The sequence below is a fragment of the Heteronotia binoei genome, chromosome 21 (assembly GCF_032191835.1).
Source record: "Heteronotia binoei isolate CCM8104 ecotype False Entrance Well chromosome 21, APGP_CSIRO_Hbin_v1, whole genome shotgun sequence".
NCBI lineage: Eukaryota > Metazoa > Chordata > Lepidosauria > Squamata > Gekkonidae > Heteronotia > Heteronotia binoei.
Window position 1 is genome coordinate 151,822,764 of NC_083243.1, and position 27,863 is coordinate 151,850,626.

Below are 27,863 nucleotides of genomic sequence, written 5' to 3' on the forward strand. Positions count from 1 at the left end.
ACCTCCCCACATGCTCTCTGGGCTGAGCAGGCGCACCTTCAAGTCCGCAGGTTTCCCTCATTTGCATATCCAGAAGCCCCCGTGGTAGCCCACACTGCCCCTGCTTGTGGCCTCTGCGTGAAGAAGAAGAAGATATTGGATTTATATCCTGCCCTCCACTCCGAAGAGTCTCAGAGCGGCTCACAATCTCCTTTACCTTCCTCCCCCACAACAGACACCCTGTGAGGTGGGTGGGGCTGGAGAGGGCTCTCACAGCAGCTGCCCTTTCAAGGACAACCTCTGCCAGAGCTATGGCTGACCAGAGGCCATTCCAGCAGGTGCAAGTGGAGGAGTGGGGAATCAAACCCGGTTCTCCCAGATAAGAGTCCACACACTTAACCACTACACCAAACTGGCTCTCCCCAAGGCTGCTCCAAAGGGGGCTGGGAGGAGCCGATCATGCTGACACTCAACCAACCCCACCCCCAGCATGTATTGGCTGTAAGCCGCCTCAGCACACAGCAGGGGCAGCTTGGTTTAGCGAGCTAATCCCCCGCCTCATAATGCTGGGACCACGGGTTCAAGCCCGCCCTGCATCAACCAATTCCTGCGTCAGGAATGCTGACACAGCCAGCTTCCCACTTTATTGAGCCTGCCATCCAGCCATTATTTTTGGTCAGCCAAGTCCCCTTCCTGGGTCGCCCCTCTTTTTTCTGTTGGCACCTACCCTAACCACGGCACTTGTCAGCTGCATCACAGATCTAGATGGCGTGGACACATGATGCGGCCCCGGAGAAGTGTCTGCCTCACCGCCTATCAGCCCCTGCCCTTCACCAATATTGCCCACTGCAGTCCTCATACATCTGCACTAAGTGGGTGCTCCGAGAGTCTCCACAGCCACAGAGCCATGCCCTTGGGATAGCCACGAGCAGAGTGCGCGGGGGATACAGGGAGCTGGGGCAAGGTGGGAAAACTGAAAGACACATAAGACGACATGGGTGCGCTGGGCTAAGTTTATTTTGTTTTAAACTGATTTTATTATTCTGCAATATATTATAATGATACTCATCATCTATTATTAAAAAGTTAGTACAAACACATTACATTTTTCTCCTCCCTCCCCCCCTTTTCATGACCCCTGACGGTGTATTTTAGATTGCTAAAAATAAAAGGTAATTTTATCAATTAAAGAATCTTCATAAGAAAAATCTTAAAACAAGAAGAAAAAAAGAAAAGAAAAAACATATTATAGTTATAATCCATCTTCATTCTTATCTTTTAGTCCTTATCAAAAGAATAAATTGAAAAAAATATGTTCACATAATCTCGTTTTTTGACTTTAGTCCGTTTGTTATTCCTCAAAAATTCAACTGTTATAAAAAATCACCAAGTATCCTTTTACCTTCCATTGCTTTTCAACATATTTTTGAAATTTTCCCCATTTAATTTTGAACTTCTCTAGATCATATTATTTTAAGATTCTTGTAAGCTTGTCTATTTCACTCCAATGCATAACTTTTAGAGTCCAGTCCCACTTTTCTGGTATTTTATCTTGCTTCCACATCTGAGCATATAATGTCTGTGCAGCTGAAAGCATGCACCAAATTATCGTTCTATCTTGTTTTGGAAAACTTTCCATTTGTAATCCCAACAAAAAGATGTCTGGTGCCTTCTTAATGTCATAACCCAAAATTTTTGAAATCTCAATTTTTGCCAAAATTGTTTTGCCTTTTCACAAGTCCACCACATAATCATAGCACCAGTATATATTTTATTAATTTTAGAATTTTTATTAGAATTTTAGTTGAACTGTTAATGTAGTTTTATTGATTGTATGACTAACGTATGAAATGATGCTGTTAGCCGCCCTGAGCCTGCTCTGGCGGGGAGGGCGGGATACAAATAAAAATTGTTGTTGTTGTTGATACGGTAGAAAGATCCTTCATGTTTTTTACATTTCCAACATCTATCTGACACCTGATTGTTCATTTTTGCTGATTTCTTAGGTGACATATACCACCTATATAACATTTCGAAACAGTTTTCTTTAATGTTATAATATGTCGATATCTTCATAGAGTTCTTCCATAAGTACTCCCATTACTCCATCTGTATTTCTTTATTTATATTTATCGCCCATTTTATCATTTGAGATTTGACTACTTCATCTTCCATAGACAATTTTAATAATAATTTATAAATTCTTGAAATCAACTTTTCATTATCACCAAACAGCGTTCTCTCCAGTTCTGTTTGTTCTTGTCTTATTCCATCATTTTTAATGTCCTGTTCAAGCAAACTCTTAATTTGTTGCAATTGAAACCAGTTATATTTATATTGTAATTCTTCAGCCGATTTTAATTCCACCTTTCCATGTACTTTTAACAATTGTTTATATGATAACCACTTCTTTTCTTTAGTATCTGAATATAACTTTATTACTTCCGTTGGCACAATCCAAAGCAGTTTCCTCTCATCCCCATATCTTTTATATTTTGACCAGGTATTTAACAAATTGCTTCTTATATAGTGATGTAAGAAAAAAACATTCATCTTACTTTTCACATAACACATATAAGCATGCCAACCGAAAACATTTCCATGACCTTCTAATACTAGTGGTTTTCTGTTTAGTAATGTTATCCATTCCTTGATCCACACCAAACATACTGCATTATGGTACAACTTTAAATCAGGCAGTTGGAAACCTCCTCTTTCTTTTGCATCAGTCAAAATTTTCATTTTAATTCTTGATTTTTCCCCGGCCCATACAAATTCTGAAATTTTCCTTTGCCATTTATTAAATTGTTTATTAACCTTCACTATTGGAATTGTTTGGAACAGGAACATAATTCTTGGTAAAAATTCATTTTAATTGCGGAAATTCTGCCCAGTATAGACAAGTTCAATTTATTCCATTTTATCAGCTCTCCATCAATCCTATGCCAAAGCTTCTCATAGTTATTTTTATCCAAGTCAATATTTTTCGTTGTGATTTCTGCACCTAAATATTTTCTTTACAGGTAACTTCACACTCTGTTAACCTCTGTAGTTCTTCCTGTTTGCTCTTTGACATATTTTTACACAAAATTTTCGATTTTTCTTTGTTTATATAAAAGCCTGCCAGTTCTCCATATTCTTGTATCTTACGAAGCAACAATGGTGTTACATGAGTGGGGTTTTCATTTATAAACATTACATCATCTGCAAACGCTCTGTATTTATAAGAAAAAGCTCTCCAGTTCAGTCCCTCTATATCTTTATCTTCTTGAATATGCATAAGCAAAACCTCTAAAGTCATTATAAATATCAGTGGAGATAGAGGGCAACCTTGTCTTGTTCCTTTACTAATTATCATTTTTTCTGTTAAATCTGAATTTATACAGAGTCTTGCTTGTTGTTCAGTATATATCGCCTTCACCATTCTTATAAAATCTTCTCCCAATCTCAGTTTCTCCATAACCGCAAACATAAAATCCCAATGCACATTATCGAAAGCTTTCTCTGCATCTGCAAAGAATAATGCTACTTATTTTTCAGGATGTTTCTCATAATATTCAATAATGTCTATAACTGTTCTGATATTATCTCTAATTTGCCTCCTGAGAAGAAATCCTGCTTGCTCTTCTTTAATAAAATTCTGCAAATGCTGTTTAAGGCGTTCTGCTAGAATTCTAGCATATATTTTATAGTCATTATTAAGTAATGATATTGGTCTATAGTTTTTTACAATCATGGCATCTCTGTCTTCTTTCGGTATCAACAAAATTACTGCTTCCTTCCATGTATTAGGTATTTTCCCATTATAATATTCATTAATTTCAGAAGTTTTGGTAATAGCGCCTCCGTGAGGACTTTATAAAATTTTGCTGTAAAACCATCTGGACCAGGTGCCTTCCCCATTGTCATTGAATTAATTGCCGCTTCTATTTCTTCTTTTTCAATTGGTTCATTTAAAACTTTCTCCATATTTCCTGTTAAGGGATTTACTTTGATTTTCTGTAAATATGTGTCAATTTTTCCCTTATCTACCTTTTGGCATTTAAACAACTTGGCATAATATTTATAAAATTCTCTTTTAATTCCTTCCTGGTCAACAATATCCTTACCTCCTGATACAATTTTGTTAATGACTTTATTCTCCCTTTTTTTTTTCATTTGCCAGGCCAAGTATTTTCCAGGCTTATATGCTCCTTCAAAAGATTTCTGTTGAAATCTTTTAAAATTCCATTCCACTTCTTTGTTTAACAAATGTCTCAATTGACTTTGTAATATTGTACTCTCCCTTATAATTTTTCCCCAGGTCTCTTTTTAAGCTCCTTCTCCTTTTTTCCAATCTCTTTCTGAATGTCCAGCATTTGTTTGTCTTTGGCTCTTTCATCTTTATTGTTCAGTGTAATTAGAATGCCCCTCATTACCGCTTTGTATGCGTCCCACACAGTTTGAAATTGAATGTCCTCTTTTTAATTTATTTGAAAGAAAACTTTGGTCTCCTTTTCCAGAGACACCACTACGTCCTTTTTCTGTAGCAAATCTTCATTTATCTGCCATCTGAGGGTCTTTTTCACAGGTTTTGCAGACCACATTAATGGATTGTGGTATGCCCCTATTTTAGGAAGAATCTCTATTTTTTTCATTATAAGTCCAAGATCTTTTGTAATCCATAACATATCAATTATTGGGAAAGAATTATGCCTTGCTGAAAAGAAAGTAATTCTTTGGGGTTAAATTCCCTCCATATATCTTCCAGACTTTCTTGTTGCACTAAATAAAAAAATGACTTTGGTAGTTTTCCTTCATTTTTTTTCCCCCAGATCTATCCAAAATATTTTTAACTGTTCCATTAAAATCTCCCATTATCATGATTTGCTCATATGTCACTTGATCTAATTGTTGCATAATGTCTTTAAAGAAAGAGTCTTTTGCTCCATTTGGGGCATACAACCCCAATAACAAAGTTTTTTTGTAGTTCAACATCACTTCCACCACAATATATCTACCATCATCGTCCTTAAAAATCAATTTTGGGTCTAATTCTTGTTTAATTCTTTAATTCTAATTCTTGTTTAATTTTTTTTTCTCCTTAGCCAATGAATAAAACTCCACACCCAGTTGTTTGTTCCATAAAAATTTATAATCCATTTGTTTGATGTGTACTTCTTGTAAGCAGATTATATTACATTTTTGTTTCCTAATCCAATGAAAAGTTGCCCTTTTTTTTGTGGTGAATTTAGTCCATTTACATTCCAAGATATTAATTTGTAAACCATCATGATTTTTTATTTTTATTCTGTACCCCCAAATTCCTTATGTTCATCTAAAAACTTCGTCATTTCTTGAGTGCTTGTAATTGTAAGTCTTTTTCCTTTGTATTCAAAACAAGCCCTCTGAGAGTATCCATCTATATCTCATTTCATTTTCTCTCAGCTTGTCAGTCAATTTTTTATAGTCTCCTGTCGTTTATGACTTTTCTTGGCAATTCTTTCGTAATTCTTACACTACTGCTATCCACCTCCAGTGTATTTTCAAATTGTTTACTTAAAATCTTTCCCACCGTATCTCTTGTCACAAATCTTACTACCACATCTCTTGGTAATTTGTTTTTTCTGGCAATGACTGAGTTGATCCTGTAAATATAGTCATAGAAGTAACTGGTTTCATCAGAGGCATCCCCCAAAAACTCAGCAATGATTCTTATTATATATGTCCTTAAATCAGTCTCATCAGATTCAGGCACCCCACTCAGACGTATCTGATTTTCCATTAATTTACAATTTTGTAGTACTGCTTTCTTCTGCATTTTTTTATAGTGGAATCCACTGTGTCAATTCTTGAGTCTTGGTCTTTCACCTTTTCTTCTACCTTCTGCACTTTTTTTTAACGCTGCTTGGGAGTCTTTCCTGAGATCCTCAGTTTCTTTTTTTATTTCTTTCTTAAACGCCTCTGCACTGGACTCAATATCTTTTTTTAATTCCTTCTTACTCTCTGTTATTGAGTCTTTTACTTTTGCCAGTCTTGCCTCCATGGCTTCTATTGTCTCCTGCCATTTAGACATTTTTGCTTCTTCAAGTGACCTAGCCCTCGTACAACTCTGTTTTGCTCCTGATTTATTCAACCATCACTGCCTGCCCATTGCTAAAATAGGCTCTAAAGTTGACCTCATCAAAACAAATTTCAATCATACAGTTGTATAGATTAAAGCATGCCCTTTTAGATAAGCCCACAATCGCCATTCCCAGAGGCTCCTAAGTCAAGATATTAATTTTTTAAAGCTTAATTTACTTCAAAATGGTGTCTGCAGCTTTTCTGCCCCCCTTTTTAAAAAAAAATTCTTTTTTTCTTCTGGAGTGCTCCAAAATTAGTTCCAAGCATATAGTCCAATAGATTTCACCTTTTAATAATACCTGCCGGCTTCACTATTTTTTAAAGTCCCATTTTCTTTTTAAAAATTTTAAACTTTTGACCTTCTCTTAATGGTCGCCGGTACTTCTCTATGATTTATAGTCCTAGAGAAGGCTAGAAGGCTTGCAGTTTTCCCTTCTCCTAATGGCTACTTCCTTCCTTTCTTGCCACGAAGTCTCGTTCTCGATGGTTGAGAAGTCTCATGATATTTCTATGATGCCATTTCCTGTGATGTCCATAAAGTCAGCAGTTCTGTTTTGGAGTGGGTTGTCTGGCCTGACTACAGGTATTAAAAAAAAAAGTTTTTTGTCTTTTAACCTTGTTTCTTAAATTCCATTAGTCCCAAATTTACCCCCTCCTTTATCTTCTTTACTTTAAAATAACGTAGTTGGATTCAGTCCTTTGTCTTTGTTTCAAATAAGTCTTATTTTAATCCTGGAGTGATAAAGATCTTTTACCTTTGAAGTCGCTATCCTTTTGAACACCATTCTCTTCAAAGATAGATGTTAAATAGTTCCAAAGAAGCTTTGAATCCTGGTGAATTTAAGTCAATTTAATGACCCCAGAAGTCCTCCGTAGACGTTGGAATGCAATCCTTCTCCGGGGACTCTTCAAAGCCAAAAAGGAACCCCACTGGAATTCCTCGTCAGCCAACGTAAATCCCCTCAGAATATAATATGAAGAAGATATTGAAGATGAAGATATTGGATTTATATCCCGCCCTCCACTCCGAAGAGTCTCAGAGCGGCTCACAATCTCCTTTACCTTCCTCCCCCACAACAGACACCCTGTGAGGTGGGTGGGGCTGGAGAGGGCTCTCACAGCAGCTGCCCTTTCAAGGACAACCTCTGCCAGAGCTATGGCTGACCCAAGGCCATTCTAGCAGGTGAAAGTGGAGGAGTGGGGAATCAAACCCGGTTCTCCCAGATAAGAGTCCGCACACTTAACCACTACACCAAACTGGCTCTCCACTACACCAAACTGGCATGTCTTGGCCTTCTCCCTGCCTGGGAGAAGTAGGCAGCAGGTGTTAGGATCACCTTCTCTGCCCAGAACAGAGGCTCTGGTCTGCTCCTCAACTGAGAAGCAGCTCAATCCTCCATGACCCAAACCTGGAAGCCCCGCTGGGCTAAGTTTATTGATCTGCTAGCGGGGAGAGGAAGCTCGCACGTGGAGGTTCCTGGCTCTCGCAATCCAAGATGCCGTTGCTGGAGGACGCACCCACAGCTGCGGGGCTGCTGGGGCCGGGTGGCTGTGCTCCAGCGGCCGCAGAGGCTGGTGTGCAGCACACACACCTGAAAGACAAAGAGACGGAGGGGGGACTTGCCGGATGCAGGCATAGAACTCCAACCCTGAGTGAGCCTAAGGCGAGCATTCCAACTGCCTCTGATGGAGCCATCCCACACATTTCCAGTTGTTGTGCATCGCGGGCCAGCTGCATCGCATATGAGCCCGCAATCACAGCAGCCGTGGCGGGGGCAGACATGAGCAGCAGGACCTGCCCTAGATGGTGAGTTAGTGGCTGGGCTGAGGAAAGCCGCAACACGTCGCACCCCCCTCGCCCCACAGCACGGGGATGGCCAATACATGCAGTGCGGGGGAGCCGCAACGACGCTGGCCGGTCTTGGGGGCTGGGGGCTGCAAGGACTCTGAGCCGGACTTATCCGTCCATACGGGGGGCTCTGGAAGTGAGACCTGTTAGGGCTAGGAAGCACAAGTGCTTAAGCAGACGGCCCAAAATTTGCTCACCTCCTCCCAAGTCTAGTATCCATAACTTAGGTAACATCCTTCTATGTGCCGTTCCTGCCACCAAGTGCACCCCTCCTCGTGCTAAGTCAGCACGGCGTGGCCCTCTGGAGCAGAGCGCCGTGCTGTGCGCCCTGCCCTTTCTGGGGAGTTGTGCATGGCCGGAATCAAAACCTTTGTAGGGTGGGGGGCACTAACTGGGTGCGGAAGGGGGCCGTGGCCAGCCCGCAGCGGGAGGGGATTTTTGGGCCGATAATATAGCTCCCAAAGGGGTTTCCGTGCTGCTGCACCAGCATGCTTCCTGCTTCCACTACTGCCTTCCACTTCCTGCTTCCACTACTGCCTACACCAACATTTTCCGTGGCGGAAATCTGCGCCTCGCGGGAGGGGCATTCCCGCACCAAAAGCTCTGTGGGAGCTGACCAGCAGCAGCCACGCCCCTGGGTCAGCCCCCTCCTATGCCGACGTGCCGCCATGCACCTCTGCTGTGCCCCAAGTGTGGCACGACGGCACTTCACCATCAGCCCGCGGCGGTGGCACGCTGCGGCAGCCAGAGAGTGGAGCATGCCCCATTTCCATTGGTGCGGAGAAGGATCCACCAACGTAAGTCTCCAGACCACCGGTGTAGCAGTAAGTCCGTTTCCACAGCGCTTTCGCCCCCCTCCCCTCCGGATTACTCTGTTAATTTCCAATTAGTCTGTTTTGTGGCTGTTTGTTATGTCAGTATGGAGCAGGATACCCAAGAATGGTCAGAAATCATGCGTTGGCCCATATCTGAGAAATGTACTCCTTTAAGTAGAGTTCTAGAAACAATTATATAATCAATCCTGGTGTGGATATCATGTAAGGATGAATAGTAAGAGTATTGTCTAGTTCCAGGATTTAATGAATGCCATGCATCTGCCCAATTATGAATTTGTAGCAGGTCAGCTAATTCCGTTGCACTTGTAGGACCTTTCCTTCCAGGTTTATGAGTTTTATCTACTTTTGGATCAGTAATATAGTTCAGGTCACCCACCATTATTAATTCTCCTCACTGAAAATCTGCTAGTTTGAAAAGTATGTTTTTTTAAAAAAATTCTGTTCTATATTAGGTGCATACACTGAGGCAATAATGATTGGAATACCATCTAACTCACCCTTCACAAAAATAAATTATCCTTTTGGGTCTGTTTTAACTTGATGTGGTTGAAACAGGACCATTTTCGAGATGAGGATGACCACTCCTCTGGACTTAGATGTACCTGCAACCTGAAAACATTGTGTGAACCAGGCAGATTTAAATAAATTATTACAAGCTTTCTTCTGGTGTGTTTCTTGTATGCATAAAATGTTTTCCCCCCTAATCATTGGATTCAAAATCCTCCTACACTTAACTGGGTTACCCAGACCCCTACAATTCCAACTACGTATTTTGTAGAGATGGGATATATTGTAGACTATATTGTAGTATTACTTCTTTCAACAAGTTCAAAAATAGAAAATAAAAAACCAATATAAAACCTTACAACAGTTTATGACTAGTCTTCCCTTCAAATAGGAAAGTCTGAACTATTTCAAATAAAAAAAAATTGTTTAACCCACTTATGAGGTTAATTTCAGGATATTCCCTGTCAAGGGTAAGGAACAAAAATGCTTGCTCCTTTGCTTGAAAGTTGATTAGGAGAGAGGGACTATTACCTGCTTATGAGTTTTATCCCTCTTGCTCTCTCTTCTATGTTCAACTCAAGGTATGACTTTCACTGCCCAGTAAAAGTAGGCATAATTTTTACTTTATATATAATGTTATAATTTGGAATTAGTTTTTTGCCAGATTACAGTATTAATTGGGTTTCTTGTAAGGTTTTATGGTTATAGAATAAATAAATTCCTTTATAAATCATAATTCTTTATACTCCAAAAGGATTGTATTCTTAAAATATTCCACTCAATACAACATGATTCTAAAAAAGAAAAAAAAACTTTTATAACTTTTATTCTATAATTTTATACAGAGTTTTGCTAGATCTACAGTTATCATATTTTAACTATTACTTTTTATACTAATTAGAAAGATTAACGGTAGTAGTAGTAATAATGCAACTAACAATAAATAATATTAATAATAATATTAATATTAATAATACTAGTAATAATCCTAATAAAAATAACTATAGTAATAAAAATAATAAAAACAAATAAAGAAAATTACTAAACAAGAGAAGGAAGGAAGGAAGGAAGGAAGGAAGGAAGGAAGGAAGGAAAGGAAGGAAGGAAGGAAGGAAGGAAGGAAGGAAGGAAGGAAGGAAGGAAGGAAGGAAGGAAGGAAGGAAGGAAGGAAGGAAGGAAGGAAGGAAGGGTGATCAGGGGTAGTGGACAGAACAGAGGAGAGAAAGACGAGAAAAGAAGAAATAACAGGGGGGGGAGATAGTTTTAACGTTCAGATTAAAACGTTACTCCACTTTGCTGGTTTCACTGGAATTCATATACCTGGTAATTTATTAGTAAGTATAACTCAGCCTCCTACATTTTAAAAAGAAAGAGAAATTAAGAAAATACAAGAGTTAATCCACTCATATTAATATGCAAACTCATAGTTTCCCAAAATTTGTTTTTCCCAGTGTGGTATACATTATGTTCATGTATCCATTTATAATCCATTCAAACTTAGTACATGTATTTTTTGTACTTAACTATTTTTACTTGCATGCATACTCATAAAAATACCTATACCATTTTTTGGCATACATTTACTCTCATCTAGTAACAAAAAACCTAAATATACTATAAAATACTTCACATAAAATAACTTTGCTTGCTTCACTCACAAACATCATTCTTATAGTTCTATAGTTAATTTCTATAATTAAATGATTAAACCATGGAGGCTTGAGGAAAAAGTCGGATGAGATAAGGAAAATCAATAATAAGTTTGTTTTCAATAGCTCACTATTGGTGGTCTAGCTATAACTGTTCCAATGCACTCTAATTTCAAGACTATAACAGAAGATTTAACTTTATATCGTCCAGAAGAGCCTTGAATCGTTTCATGGTGTTCAGAGGTTGCTTTAGATTGCCTCAGTGATCAGTTGCTTTTCTTCTTCTGGAGTTAATTTGATGCCCAATTCATTCAGTAATACACATCCATAGCTTCTAACAATGTGCCTCCACGGAAGATTTGTATATCGGAGGATGGGCTCCATCTAAATCGAATGTTGGTTTTAAAGAGTTTTGATGCGAAGTAATTCAGGGACTTCTGTTTTTGTAGAGCTTTGGGAGATAGATCATTAAGGATCTGTACTTTTTTGCCCTCGTGTTGTAGTGAACCCTTTTTCCATGCCTCACGGAGCACTCAGTCTCTTGATCTTGGGTATAAAAATGGGATTAAAATGTCTCTGGGGCAGTTGGAACAAGACTTAGCTAATGAGCCCAATCTAGTGGCTCTTAAAATGGCAGGCGCTATTCCCTCTTCTAATTCAAGAGTTTTTCCAGTCATTTTGAAATATATACTGCCAAATCTCCCTGTGTATCACATCTGCCGTTAAAGGTGTGCAATATTTTTTTCACAAGAGACTATCATTGCAATGCTAAGCAGTTACTCCTTTCAGAACTCACTGACTTCAGTGGATTTAGGGATGTAAGCATAAGAACACTTTCCAGGGAATAAACCCCAAAGAATAAATGCTAGAATTGCACTGCAAGATTAAGATTTAAATATTAAAATACAACTACATGCCTCCCATTCAGTTTTTTCTTATTTGAATGTGAATATGCCATGAGATAGTTTCATACAGTCACTGTAATAATTAGAGCATGAAATGGAATACAGATTTACACAAAACTAATTATGAATGAACTGAAAAGGGGTAGTACTTTTAAAAACAGCAATGAGTTCAACTAGGTAGAAACTAAGTGAAGAGAAATTTATCAGATTTGAAAGCTACATAGATTAATCACATTTCTAGACCAGTGGATTCTGAACATGCCTAAGGGCATTTCCCTTTACCAATTATTTGAAAATGACAGTCATTATTACACATGATAACGTAAATAGGTTACCAAAAAACATGGATTCTCATTTCTTTCATAATCAACCTCTCTACAAGAATGTAAAAAAAAATCCACATCTCACCAAATATAAGTCATACAACAGAAAATGTTGCTGTGATGCCCCCTTTATATTTCAGCTTAAAACAAACTGGCCAAAGGGAAATGAAGGACTGCATGGGCCCATAATATCAGTTAAGCTGCAAGAGGAGAAAAGCTATGTGATTGCCCACTGTTCTAGTACTAAAAGTCAATGCCTATTCATCATTCTGACTTGCAAGTAAAACAGGTTACTTCTATAGCAACCATCCAGATCTGCAGAGGGAGACCTGGCTGAGAACCTTCTAGGTGATTCTGAGTGGCAAAACCACCAGACATTGCTATCCTGATTTACAGAACCATAGAATCAAAGTTGGAGGGACATGGCCATCTAGTCCAACCCCCTGCTCAATGCAGGATCAGGCTAGAGCAGGGGTGGCCAACGGTAGCTCTCCAGATGTTTTTTGCCTATAACTCCATGTTGGCTGGGCCATGTTGGCTGGGGCTGATGGAAGTTGTAGGCAAAAAACATCTGGAGAGCTGAAGGACCATCTCTCCCCACATGTTCCCCAGAGAGTACTGAGATCGGGAACCCAAAATCTTCTCGCTATCCCTGGGCCAAAAGAAGCCCGCCTAAAATCTACTAGGGACAGGGCCTTCTCTGTTATGGCCCCTACATGGTGGAATCAGCTGCCGGAGGAGGTGAGGGCCCTGCGGGACCTTGTTCAGTTCCGTAGGGCCTGTAAGACAACCCTCTTCCGGCTAGCCTACACAACTGATATGAGAAACTAAATGTAGCTTTGCCAGACTCCTGTTATACATACTGTTGTAATGTTTAATGTTTTTAATGTTTTAAATGCTTATATATTTAAATACTTGTTTAATTTTATGTTTGACTATCTGTTGTGAGCCGCCCTGAGCCACTTTTGTGGGAAGGGCGGGAAATAAATAAATAAATACATACATACATACATACATACAGTGGTGGGATTCAAATAAATTAACAACAGGTTCTATGTCCTAATGACTATTTTAACTATACCAAAAGATATACTGAAAGGTAGTTTAATAATTCACGCATTAAATACTGCAATAAGAACAGTAAAAGAGGTAAAGACAACTAAACTGTTGTTAATTTATTTGAATCCCACCACTGCATAAGACCACCCACTAAATTCATTTATAGGTGAGATATGAACCTGGAGCTTTGTGGTTTGTGGCTGAGCCACTAAACTATACCAGCACTGCAGGTTAGGGAGCGCTCTGAAGGATTGTGTAGAAGAGCTCTTTAAAAGCTGCACCCTGCCACAAAGATTCCAGTTGTATATCGTTACAGTTGGATCAGTGTTTTTCACTCAATGGATTGGAAGCCACATGTGGCTCTTTGGCATGCTTTTCTGAGTACTGTTCCCCAGTGCAGGACCTGGCCCATGTTTCAGGAAAGTAGACCAAAGACTTTGCCTAATGGGGCTTGTGGCTGATAGCTGGTTCTCACTTTGAAATAGCCACCAGTGGAACAGGTAAGCTGCAATCCTCCTTAAAGTGCAGTCCTCCTGCCAGGGATGGAAATAAATATGGCTCTTTTGGTTGATGGCAATCGTAGATGTTGCTCTCCATGAACTACTGAATGAGTAGCCTGGTCTCGCTGCCCTATGGAGCCCGCCGTTTCCTCCAGCCTCACCTTCATCGGGGCGCAGAAAGCAAAGGCGACCCCTTCCTCCTCCTGCTGCTGCTCAGCGGTGAAGGGGGAGGCGGCGGTTAACAGCAGGCGCCCGACCAACAAACGGTTCTATAGAACTGATGGCACATTAGGTAACGGTTCCATAGAACTGGTGCGAACCTGCTGAATCCCACCACTGCATACATACATAAATAAATAAATGGATAAGAATACCTCTCCCCCTTACTACCCCACTCCCTCTCCCACAACTGTGACTTCCCTTTAGGGCTACCCTTTCACACATCCAAGATTGTAAGCTCCAACTCAGGGATGCCCATGCTACTGTCAGTCTCCCTAGAGCCACTGGACTTCTGTTTTGTGGCAAAACATAGCAAAGGCCTAGTGGCATCTTGAAGCCTTGTCCCATTTATTGGTCCCCATTCCCTTCCCACAAGTAGACTTGGCTGGCTGCTGTGTGCAGCATGCATGGGGAATGGGCTGGTGGATGGTCCAAGGTGATATGTGTAGCATTGGCATTAACATACCCTGAAATGGGGCACCTGCCAGGGTCCGAGGCTTCTGAAGAGGCCCACTGTCACTGACCTCACCCACACAATTCCCCTTCCACCTGTGTGTACCCACGCTTCCACCCAACTGCCTAGAGTCATTGAGGAAAGGCATGTGGGTGGTGTAAAGTGATGGCACTCCTGGTAGCAATGGCAGCTGGACTTCCAGCTGCATACACCAGCCAGTGGTATTGGCGAGAGTGTGTAGGTGGTACATGCAACTGAGTATGGGCAGTGGCAGGATTTGCAAGGAGGACAGATGGACAAATGAGAGCATGTGAGGGCAGAAAGGAAGACATGAAGGGGGCCCTTGTGGTGGACAGATGAAAACCCTTGGGGGCATCTGCCCAGGGCACTGTGTATGCAACTTCTCTGGCACAGAGACAGGGGTCCCTTGCTCACACGCTCCATCAAAGCACTGCTGGCATTTGAAACAGTACAGAAGCAGGGGATTCAGGGTGGACACAAGGGAGCTGCTGCCAAGGATGCAGCAGAGGGGTTGTGGAATGGTGTCACAACCAAATGATGGATCTCCAGATTAGCCCAACTGCACTGTCCTGTTTCCCCTTTTATGGGGCAAAACATCAGCAATGGGCTCTGCCTGGCCCCATATGGCTGCTCATGATGCCATAGCTGGAGTGCTTAATGCCTGATGGCAGGCCTCCTTTGAACCTATGATCTTGGTCCTGTGGTTAAGATGCTGCTCTTGGGTACAGGGGCTATGGGTTCATACCTGGTCTCTTTTATTGTATTTCATTTTTTACTTCTTCAAGGGCAGAGGGTATGAGACCAGGAATGGTTGTGTATGTGCAGCCCTTTTGCTGCTAGGCCATTGCTGGGAATAGGGACACTTTATCAGCTAGACAGGTGCCCATCCCCTCTGGGCTGAGAGGCTGCTCAAGTCATGTGCCTCTGTTGAGGTTGCACTGTTGCTGGGTCTTTCCTCCCTGTCCACTGGCTCTTTATGGGAGGAAGGGTGGTATCAAGGGCCAGTGGCTGGATCAGAAGACAGTGATTGGCTGCACCTGTGTGTGCAACTCACAGAAGCATCACTGGATGCTGTTGGCTGACTGGTGGGTGTTGTCAGGATTGCCACAGACTGTGGCATACTTGCTATGGCATTTGTATTTTGGGGATGGATACATGTTGTTATTTGCCTGTCAAGAAACTGACTTGTACCTTGTAATGTATGTGTTTATGTCATTCAATGTCTTTGTCTGTAAATGTTACCAGGATTTGCACCAATGTATAGCTGAGATAATAGGCAATTACCTAATTAAATCTAGAGGTAATTTGTCACACCTGTAAAGTCAGACACCCCCCCCCCCCAGTTGACAGGTAGATCCTTTTGCCTAGCTTTGACAGTTCAACACCTGAATCCAGAGCTAGATGACAGCTCTCTAATTAGATCATGTCAGTGATTGGGTAGCCAATTAGCCATTCTCAATATATTCAGGCTAGGTGCCCACCAACAACCAGATCATGAAGATCTCAAGGAGCATCAGGACATGTATTCAGCACTGATGATAACAAGGGAGACGGAACATCAAGACATCTGCCGGTGTTGTGGGCCTGACTATGGGAGCATCGAGTAAGTAGACTTAGGTAAATAGCCAAAGTAGGCTGCACAGTTCAGCGTAGAGACAGGTTGGCTAATTGCCAGGTTTTGTTTCTGTGTTCCTCTGTGCATACTGAGTGTTATTTTAGTTGGTTTTTATATCCCTTTTAATGTTTTTTCTCTTTTTTCTGTAAAGAAACTGTATATATTTTTCTATAGTTTTGTCTCATTTTGTAGACATGGGATCTGGTCATGCACTTGACCACAAGAACCTACAAGGATATTGTTTTAAGTTTTCTAAAGCTATTTTATTTAATTTTCTCCCCTGTTTCTAGCAGGCCTCAAAGGGCATAGCATATACTCCCTGGGCCTGGATGTCTGTTTTGACATGTTAGCAGCTGGGTGTTTAATAAATAACAGTTGTGGTTCTTGATAGCAGAATGCTCACAGAGAACAGAACAGCAGTGCTGCTTTTGTGTTGGCAGTTGGCCACCAGCATGGCAGCAGCCTCAGGATTCTGCTGTGAATGTAAATCACTTAGTCCTGAATCACAGATGTTTACTTAATTAACCTAAAAGTGTACATATTTTATATACATTTGCAGATGATACCAAAGTGGAGTAGCAGCGAACACACCAGCAGATATAGGATTCAACAAGATCTGAACACGCTGGAAAAGCATGCAGAAGTGAACAAGATACAATTTAACAAGGATAAGTGCCAATTTCTATGTCTCGGTAACAAAAATTAGGATACACTTCTGGGTAACAGTGTGTGTGTGTGAACAAGATCTTGGGGTACCAGTGGACCATAAGTTAAATATCAGCAGCCAGTGTGATGCAGTGACAAAAAAATGCTAAGGCCATCTTGGGAAGTAACAACAAAGGCATAACATCCAAATCACAGGATGTCATAGTCCTGCTGTACACAGTATTGGTTAGGCCGCACCTGGAGTATTGTGTGCACTTCTGGAAGCCTGTCTTAAAGGAGGATGTGGACAGAATGGAGCGGGTGCAAAGGAAATAATGAGGGTTATCATGAACCTGGAAGCCAAGCCCTATGAAGAAAGGCTGCAGGACTTGGGAATGTTCAGTCTGGAGGAGGTTTAGGGGAGATGATTGCTCTCTTTAAGTATCTGAAGGGCTGTCAGAGGAGAGCAGGGAGCTGTTCCTGTTGGTAGCAGAGGAGAAGACTCACAATAATGGGTTTTAATTAAGGGTGGGAAGGTATCAGCTGGATAGTAGGAAAAACATTTTTTACAGTAAGAGTTGTTCAATAGTGGAATCAGCTACCGAGGGAGGTGGAAAGCTGGCAATCTTTAAGCAGTGGCTGAACAAACACTTGTAGGGGATGCGCTAGAGTCTAGGCAGATACTGCATTGAACAGGGGGTTGAACTGTGTGCCCCCTCCTACTCTACGATTCTATATATATATATGCATATGGAATTGGGGCAGAGGGAGAAAATCGCAACTATAAGCTTCTTCCTCTGGGCATAGAGTAGGGGTCATTTGGGGAGGCAGTTGTGGATTTTCTGTGTTGTGCTGCTTCATTGATTAAATGTCTTTTTATATTGATTGTATCAATCTACTCTCTGTAAACTTGGGAAATGCAGACTATATTGTAAGTAATGAATAAGCAAAGTGAGTATGGATTGAAAACCTTCTGCATGGGCAAAGGAAAGGATCAGAATGAATGTACAATTCCTAAGATTCCCTCCCCAAATATACTAAGCCCTGCAGTCAGGAGGTGACGGAGGTGGATTCAAGGGAGCTCAGTATGTCAGTCAAATTATCCATGCCTTATCCAGACTTGACTACTGCAGTGCACTCTACTTGGGTTACACTTCAGGCTGCAGCTATTTCAGAACAATGCAGCTAGCTGCTCAGCACCAGCCACCAGAACATGAGACTGCAATAGTACAGCAATTACTGAAATTAAGAGATCAGAAGTTTAGATGCCCTCTTGACTGTCCAATCAATCAAAGCTTGTTGGGTGGGTACAGGAGGGTCTGTTCAGAGGCAGCCCCACAATTACAGAACCTTCCCAGGGAGGTGCACCTATCCCCTCACTTTTGATCTTCAGGATGCAGTTGGGGATGGCTTTTTGAGGATTGCACTTGCTTTTGTTTAGTAGCAGTCCTGGGTAGTGATTTTAAATTTTGTGGGTTTAAATTATCTTACTCTATATGTTTTATCTATGTTTGTAAACTGCTTTGAGCTTCCTAAGGAGGAAAGGAAAGGTCCCCTGTGCAAGCACCAGTCGTTTCCGACTCTGAGGTGACGTTGCTTTCACAACGTTTTCACGGCACTTTTTACCGGGTAAGGAAGAAAGGCAGCTAGTAAATGTTCTGAATAAAATAAACTTGACATAGGGCCTGAGTGGTGTTAAAAGGGACAGAGGGAATCTAATTATGGGCTTGCTGTGTCTGTTGGTACCCTTGCTGCAAGTGCACGAGGCTATAGAACTATAAAGGGCCAGTGCCATATAGGCACGCTAATATGGTGCATATCTAAACAAGTCTCCTCAAGCCCTGGAGAAATTTTGTCCAGGACCATTAATCTTCTCCCCTCGCTGAAGAAAGAACAGAAAGCAACCTGGAGAATGCCCGCGCCGGAGCCAGGTCGTGCCAGGTACAAGCGACCCGCCCTGCCTCTGCGCAGTGAACCCGGAGCTACATAAAGCGGTGGGAGAGACCAAGCGCGCTTCTTCCAGGTCGCATTCAACAGCTCGGGACTTATTTGAATCCTCAACGAAGGTGAATGCCTCCGCGCGTTACGGAGAGGCCGCGTCGCGACTTGCCAACGGGAGGCGGTGACGGCGACTTCTTGGACTGAGGCGGGGGGGGGGGGCGGTGGCAGCTCGCCGTAGCTATGGCCGAGCCAAGCCCGAAAAGACTCAAGAGCGGCCTGCCCCTGTGCACCATCCATCGACATGGCAGAGCTCTCAGCCAGCTTGTGAAGCAGAATTTCCCGCCCGTGGTGGAGGAAGCCTTGTGCGGAGTCACCAGCACCCTGCTGGAAGTCTCCTACGTCTTCCAGATGCTGGTAAGGCCTCCGCGTAAGGAGAGCGCGCGCAGCTCTGTTTTCTCGCGCAGACGCAGCTCTCTGCAGCTGCCGAGAAAACGAGCCAAGGCTCCTCCCTTGCCTCCGCCTTTAAGAGCTGCCTATGACGACCTCCAGGCCTGCGGCTTTTCAGAAGACCCTGTATCCCCCCCCTCCTTTTTTTCCCGCTGCCGCGACCTTTACGATGCAATGTAGCCCATTCTCAATTTTTTTTCTGATCGCCGATTTGCTCATAAAGTGATGCACATCACTTGGTAGGGTTGCCACCTCACCTGGGAAGAAAATGTTCCGTCCCTTTCATATGCAATGGTATTTTCCAAATCATCAGTAGCCAAAAGCATCACACGGTGAGCCTCTATTAAATGGACAAGACATTTTTCTCCAGGTTACTTGGCACCCCTACTAGCAAGTCAAGAGACTATGCATATATAGGCTTAATGGCATATAAAAATCAATGTAATCTTTTCATCTGCAACTTTAGCACTGCTGAGATCTAAGGCACAGGTAGGCAGGTTGTTTGAACTAGCTTGCTAATGTTGCATGAGTGTCAGCATGCTGGCTGGAATAGCTACTTTGTGTGCTTTAGCACACTAGAGATCCATAGCCTGGGCAGGTGTTGGGTTTATACAAGATGCCTGGTCAGTGCAGCCCTGGCATCATGTTTAAAACAGGCCATTGGTGGTTTAAAAAAAATAATCAAAGGAGGGTGTCTTGTGCATGCCAGCAGACACTTTTATTACTTCCGTGTTCCAAGGCTAAACCTTGTTCTAGCACTGAAAATAAGTTCTGGTCTAAACCAGGTGAATCATAGCTTATATCCCCCATTACTTTCTTGGAGGTCAAAGGGAACCCCTCCATTTCTTACATGCCAAAAGGCTGTTTGGATCTAACTCATTGCTTTTTTCTAGTATTGGACCAAATGTTTTTGGGTGCCTTGTTACTCACAGAACAAGCACCGCATGCCTGTGTATATGTATACATGGAAGAAGACAAGGTTTTTATACCCAGCTTTTCTCTACCTTGAGCCTCAAAACAGCTTAAAGTCTCCTCCCCTTCCTCTCCCTGCAACAGGCACCTTGTGAGATAGGTGGGGCTGAGAGAGTTTTGAGAGAACTCTACTTCTACTTTAAAGGAATATACTATATTTAAATCTTAGCAGTTTGCATGTAAAATAATGGTTCAGCAGTTTCTGTGGCAAAATTCATAAACTGATACAAAGCTTCTGTTTTCTTGTGCAGTTTGTAATTTATGGTTTAAATACCTTAATTTTGGAGGTCTTGCACTTTTGAGAAGAGATTCTTAGATTTTCCCTAATTATAAGGATTGTAATCGTGGCAGTTTGGGTAAATTAATCCATTTTTAAGAGTTTTCAATTTGGGATAGAAATTGAGTCCTTTTTCCTGTGAAGATGACTTACATGATTTGGTAGATAATAAGAAAGTGACACTATTTCCATAGTTATTAGTGCTGTCTTTGCAGAGTTACTCCAGTGTATGCCCATTGATGCCAGTGACCTTAGACTGGAGTTATTCTGTATAAGATTGCACTATGTATTACAAGGCCACAGGAGGAATTAAAGTGAAGGAAACTAGGAGGAGTGGAATTAGCTGCTCTAGGAGAGCCAATTAAGTGTGAAAGAATTGTTGAAGCCAAATTCAGAATGAATAGAATGCAACATGATACAGTTAAAGAAGTAAAGGAAGAGGAGTTAGCACCAAGCTGAAGGGTGGTTATGATGACATATTCAGCTGTTATTGTGTTCCTTCTAAAAAGAGTAAAGGAAGACTGTTGACAACATTACACTGATTAAATATAAGTTGTAAATTAAAATTCTACAGCCTCAAAATATAAATACATATTTTTTTCCATAATCAACAAGGAAAGGAGTAAATTTTCATTTTATATATATCAACTGTCAGCTTTTGAGTTTCTGTAGTCTCTCTTTGCTGTTGGCTAAACTGCTGAGAGACAGGACCAAATCTACATGTTTTTTGAGGGGAGGCAAAATTAAAAAATGACACTCCCTTATGGACCATTCTTTCTTATGGTCCCATAGAATACAATGGGCTCCATACCCAATTTGGCGCTCCCCCCTCTGTTGGCGCCTGGGGCAAGCACCCCCTTCTGCCGCCCCCCCCCCCCCGATCCGGCCCTGCTGAAAGATCACAAAATGAATATCAGCTGATTTTGCACTCACCCTACGCTGCTCTGACGTTACTCTTTTCAGCATGGCATCCTTCCGATTTCCCACTATCTGCCCCGAAACTGCTAAAAACCAGTTTCTCTTTGCCACACAAAAACAGCGACGCAAGCTGAAGCTCTGGGGCAGATAGTGGGAAATCGGAAGGACGCCGCACTGAAAAGAGGAACGTCAGAGCGGCGTAGGGTGAGTGCAAAATCGTTCAGTGTTCTTACCGTGTGAGAAGAATTACTTATTTTTTGCTGTTTAAATGGTGTAACTTTCGTGAAAGGTGTGTTTAGCTGAGAAAAACATTCTCTACAGGTGGTATGTTTTGGTGGTTCAGAAGTCAGAGGCAAAGAAGTGAATATTGGATTAGGAAGAGAGTGTGTACAAAGCTTCATAAACTTGTAGCTGATTTATGGCAACCCAAAAGATTTTCAAGGTAAGAGATGAACAGAGGTGGTTTGCCACTGCCTTCCTCTACACAGCAACCCCCATCTTCCTTGGTGGTCTCCCATCCAAGTTCTAATCAGGGCCAACCCTGCATAGCTTCTGAGATCTGATGAGACTGGGCTGGGAGCCAATAGGCAGGGTGCTCAAGGAGGGAGAACATAATAGGAAGTAGGCACTAGCAATCTCAGTCCTGGGTCTTGCATTATGGGAGTGGCATGGTTACCATCTTCCACTGGTTACATCCTTCCAGTGACCTTATGAATGCAAAGCCTATGTAGGAAAGGCAAGCACGTGGGAAGAACCACAGCAATATCAGAGGCTATGGAGGATGGGGGGAGAGTAGAACTAGCTTGGTTCATCCCATATGTACCCAGCTTTCCCCTGTTGTTTCTGCTATTACAGGGAGTTACAAGGGATGTAGCCACAGTGAGTGGCAGCTGTGCAGCTTGATTAATCTAATTTTATACTCTGTACTGCTTTTTCTTAGACATCTACATTTTTTGGAAACCAACACTATGTCTAATTGTATAGCTGTGGCATTCTGTGCCTTCACAAATATTTGCTGTTGAAATGTGCCCTGATTCAGCAAGAGGTATCTGTGTGCTTAAACAGCCTAGTATGCTTATTGCCAGTACAGCAGATTAAATGCTCCAGGTTTGGGGGTTTATTAGCACCCATGCGTGCTTTTTATATGAACTGCAGTGAGTGTTTTTGTTTTGTTTGTTTGCAAAATGCAGGGTGAAATCTTTGATCTCTCTGATATGAGTCTACCAAATGTTTCAAAATTCTTCTGGGAACAGGCAAAGGAAGAGAAGGAGGCAGCAGAGGTACTGATACAATACCAGCATGACAGGGGAGGCCTGTATTGTACCAAAGTTATCCAGGTATGAAGCAAATACTGGCTAGCAGAATATTTCTTCTTTCAGAAATTATTCTTTCAACAACTGGCAAATATCTCATTCTCTAAGTTTAATTTAATGATACAATCATTTCCTGGCAGTGTTGTCTTGATATATTACGGTATTTCATTGTTAACGTTTTTAACTCATGTGCATGAAGAATAAGGTATCCTCTCTCTCTTCTTTCTCCCTCCCTGTCCCACTCCATGAAGCTGCTATTTGTGGGGGGTGGGGTGGGGGTTATATTTTTGTATTCTTTGTGCACGTATATGTGTGTGTGTTCACATGCACCTGGAAATCATGGCGACCTCTGGTAACTGAACCCTACTGGGAGTCTGGAGGACATTAAGGGAGGTGGCTAAATAAAGCCTGTCTCTGACTAATGGTATTCTAAGGAGGTCTCCCATCCAAGTATTTGCCAGAGTTGACCCTTCTTAGCTGATGAGATTGGGCTTGCCTGGGCTATCCAAGTCAGGTCAAGTTGCTGTTTGTCTTGATAGGTTCAAAAAGGTTAACCTCCCCTCCCCAGCATAGTAGTACTAATCCACTTTGGGCTTCCTTGCAATTCCTAACTAAAGAGATAGGAAATTCCCTCATGGATTCTCTGTCTCTCCTAGTTCAGCCCAGTCTGAAACCCTCCCCTGGCAAGGTGTATGCAGACACCACATATGTGGAAGGTTCATGCACTATATTTATGTACCAGCCTTCCTCCAAATTGCTCAGAGTGAAGTAAAAAAAAAAAATAACCCACTTATTTGAGATCCATCTGGGTCTGTGTTGTATTAATGGGACTTTATTCAGCTTCATAACAATATGAATTGTTACAGAACAGCCTAGAATGTTATTATCAGAAGTATGCATACTGTACTTTTATATAAGTTGTTTTAGTTGTGCTTTTAAATTGTTTTATAATTTCATAATGTTTGTTTTAACTGTTAGCCACTTTGGTGACCCTGATGAGGATAGAAAGGCAGGTATAATAATTTTTAAATTTTATTTACAAAATGTGTCAGCATCAGATCTTTAGTGGCTTGGCTGACATAGGGGATAAAAGTGACTATAAACCTTGTAAGTATTCTTTGTACATATTGTCATATTAATTCTTCTGCTATTTTCAAGGAGCTGAAAGTGGTAGCCCAGTTTCATAATAACTTTGTGAAGTGGGTGCAGGTTTTTATTTTCCTGTTTTCAATTTTTGTTGTTCTATTTGTAATTCCAGAAACCACCCAATGTGTATATAAATGGCGTGGCAGCGGCTCTGGAAGTTGCCTTAATACAGTGGAAGATGTTAGCAGGCTATTTTGAGGACCTTTATGCTCTGAGTATCAAGAACTCAGACCCTCACACTGCAAGCACAATTAAGAAACAATTTCTAGCACCCAAGATCCAGAAGATCAAGCTGATGGGAGATCTGATTACTAATGCTCATAGGCTTAGGAGTGCTCAGGATGGCAGAGGTAACCTTGAGAACTATCTTCTAGACCGTTTAGAAAAAGAACTAAGGATTGAGCCAGACTTAGAAGCTCATTGCAGTCCCCGTACACCACTTTAGAAATGTTCAGGAACTGCAAAGGCAATTCAGTTGTTGCCAGAGGAGTTTCTACAGCAGAATCATAGATTTCTTATTACAACAGGCTTTACCTCTAGCAGATATAATAACAGGCTTTACCGCTAGTAGATATAATAAAAGCCTAGTGAGTGGCTCAATTCTCAGTTTTTATTGGGAGTTGTGGCTACCACAGTAGTGGCCTTGCACTCTGTCTGTCACCACTCCCCCCTGTCATTGGGTAGCCTCACTGTGACCCACCTACTGCTGGCCCTGTCAGGCCAGAATCCCTTCAGAAGGCCACTGACCTTTGAGCTAGGCAGTTCTTTGCTGACAGGTTCTTCGTATGGATTACCACTGCCTCTCCTCAGTCCATCTCTTCCCTCCCCCAACAATGCTGCCAGCATTTTGCTGCCTCCAACTAACACTCCCCACCAAAGTTGCACTCACCCAGTACACACACCCTGCCTCTACTGTTCGAGAGGTGAGGTATATATATTCTATTTAAAATATGCCAGAAACTCCTTCTTATGGGGCAATATACCACCTCTTCATTTACAGCACAGTCTGTGGTTGAATCCAGTGTAAACTAATATCATGTGGCAGACATACTTGCTTATGTAACATTGCTTCAGTGTACAAAGTTATTTGATCAAACTCTTACAGAAAAAAGTTAAAAATCTTCAACTGAAGGAAAGGAATGTTCCATCACAATGGGGGGAGGGGGAAGTTCAGAAGCAGCAGAAATGGACTCTACTGACTTTGTATCACCTTTCCACCTTCAAATAGTCTTCACTCTTTCTATTCAAATTAGGCTACAGTGGGCTGCTTGCTTTTAGAGGCAGGAAGCCATTTGAAGGCTCACTTTCACTCCCCCCCCCCACTTGCAAGTGGGAGGGGGTAAAAGGCAGGCTTCTAATGGCCGCCTGCCTGCCATTTCTGTCTCCCTGTCTTCTTTCCTCCTTTCCCTTTATTTTATTCCTTTCTCCCAAACTTTAACATAACTCTGCCTTCATTCATTCCTCTCATTCTTTCTGTCTTTGTTGTTTTCTTTCATTCTGCCTATGGTCCTTCTTTTTATTTCTCTCACAGACCTCATTTTGGGCAGGAGCTCACAGGAGTGGATTTCCAGAACCTCTAAATTGTATTGTGTTCCTTCTTTCTTAACCCCCCCCCCCCCAAAAAAAAAGAGCTTGCTTCTGAGCTCCATTGTTCAAACCCCTTCTGAGAATTTTGCTGAACTCTGATTTGACAAATATTCTAATATTTCCCCCCACAAAAAATGGGGGAATAACCAAAACATATAAAGCAGACAGATGGAAATCTTCATCATGCCACTGTGGCCACATAGGAGAAAGTAATTTTAAAAGTATGACGGGAGTAAGATGACAATTATAATTCAAGAAGCATGTTAAAGTAGATGCTGAGCTGATATAATTTAGTACACCTTCCAGAGATGTCAGGGGTGTGTGGCATATGGAAAGAGTTTTGCAAATGAGTTGTGCTAATGAACTCTGGCACCTCTTCTACAAAATGACCTCTGCTCTCACTCCTCCCCCCCCCTCATTTTTCTACTTCCCTTCTGTTCTTTCATTCTTTCTCTGTATTTCTGTCTTTCTGTCTTTTTATTTCATTCTGGCTGTGATCACATGCACTAAATAATGCACTTTCAATTAGGGTTGCCAGGTCCACTTCAAGAAATATCTGGGGACTCTGGGCAAGGAGCCAGGAGACTTTGGAGGTGAAGTCACGAGGCATCGGGGTGGGGCCAGGAGCAAGGGTGTGACAAGCATAATTGAACTGCAAAGGGAGTTCTGGCCATCACATTTAAAGGGACTGCACACCTTTTAAATGACTTCCTTCCATTGGAAATAATGAAAGAAAGGGGCACATTTTGAGGGGCTCAGAGAATTGGACTCCCTGGTCAAAACTTTTTGAAACTTGGATGGTTTTTTGAGAAGAGGCACCAGATGCTATGCTGCTTAAGTCTTCGACCTCAAAAAACAACTCCCCTAGAGCCCCAGATACCCACAGATCGTTTCTCCATTATGGGAATTGGTCTCCATAGGGAATAATGGAGTACCCAACAGACATTTCCTCCCCCCCACCCGCTTTCTGATGGCCCTGAAGTGGGGGGGGCCTCCAAACTGGGGGATCCTCTGCCCCCACCTGGGGATTAACACACAGTTCATACATAAGTTCAACACTGGGTAAACTTTGGAGGTAGAAACCTCTTTGGATACAAGCACTCTTTTGCATTCTACTTGGAAGTAATATTTTTGCGAGTTTTTCTGTGTGCTTAGATGTATAGGTTAGGGTGTTAGAAGATATGTTTACCCAAAGTTTAATTTATGTATTAATTGTGTGTTGTTTTTACCTCATTTAAATGTATACATTTGATATAAATTGGCGTTATTTATTTTGTTATTGTATCACGGTATTTCCCTGCTCTCAACCTCCCTATGATTCTCCCTTTTCAATTCACATTAAAGCAGTTTAAGTGTCTAACCACGCGTATAACTTCTCCCAGTATTTTCTTGCTGCTTCTTTGGGTTTCCCAGCAAGCATTAAAGATAGTCCATCTCTGCTGCTTCCAGTATTTTCCTGATCAGTTCCTATTTCTAGGTAATTCTTGAAGCTTCCATTTCTGAGCAAACAAAATCCTAGCTACAGTATTAATATGTGCCATTAAATGTCTTGTCTCTTTTGTATAGTCACTAGGATACATATTCAGCAAAAACAATTCTGGTATAAATTGAATCTGCATCTTCAACATTTTTTGAAGTAGTTCATGCAACATCTTCCAGCAATCTTTCGCCTTCTCACAAGTCCACCACATGTGATAAAATGACCCCACCTGTTTTGTACATTTCCAGCATTTGTTAGACATATTAGGATACATTTTAGAAAGTTTTTGAGGAGTTACATACATCTATAAAAATATTTTACATATTTTCCTTAAGAGATACTGATTTAGTTAATTTAATGTTAGATTTCCATAGGGTCTCCCATTCGTCCACTACACCCTATATTGTACCATACACTCCTTCACAATCTCATCTTGCATCTTCGTCTGTAACAGATAAGAGTATATTTTCAAAATCAGTTTTTCCTGAGGGCCCAGGAAGATTTTATCAAACGGATATTGATCAGCATTAAACCCTATTGCCTTATCTTTAACGTATCTGGACTCTGTTTGCATTCTGAGCCACCAACTCATATTAATGTTCTTGCTCTCTAGTTCTTCCTTAGTTTTCAATCAGTTATCTTGCTCCAATATTTCCTCATGCTTATAACATTGATTTGGTTTTATAAGATTTGGTGGTGTAAATGCTTCAACAGGAGACACCCATCTTGGAATTCTTTTATAAATTTTCGTTTTTAACCATACACAGGTATGATAGAGACACATAGAAGTAAATATAGAAGTAAAACTCTGCATTCATCACCCCCCTCCCAAATATTTTTTTCTAGGGCCCATTGTATTTCTACCTACAACGGGCTTTATTGCTAGTAACAACATAAAGCCAAATACTCAGGGCTGCCTTACTACCCATCTGAGCCACAGTGGAAAGGCTTGAGGGAGGCAGATCAAAGGCAAGAACACAAATGGCATTAGACTACTGGGGAACAGGAAACTCCCACTGCTTGGCAGCTTTGGGATATTCGTACATCACTGAATTTACTTAGTATAAATGTCTATGGATTTATGTGGTGATATAATTTCTCAAAGCAGTATTCCCG

At 41.5% G+C, this 27,863-nt stretch overlaps 1 protein-coding gene across 1 annotated transcript; it reads left to right on the forward strand.

Moving 5' to 3' along the window:
• Window positions 1-18,678: 18,678 nt before the first annotated feature.
• On the forward strand, window positions 18,679-24,276 carry LOC132589194 (ferritin light chain-like). The gene is made up of 3 exons (XM_060261884.1): window positions 18,679-19,021; window positions 22,412-22,558; window positions 23,793-24,276. Exons 1-3 carry the CDS (start codon window positions 18,848-18,850, stop codon window positions 24,123-24,125), a joined length of 654 nt encoding a protein of 217 aa, XP_060117867.1. The 5' UTR covers window positions 18,679-18,847; the 3' UTR covers window positions 24,126-24,276.
• The last annotated feature ends 3,587 nt before the right edge of the window (window positions 24,277-27,863 follow it).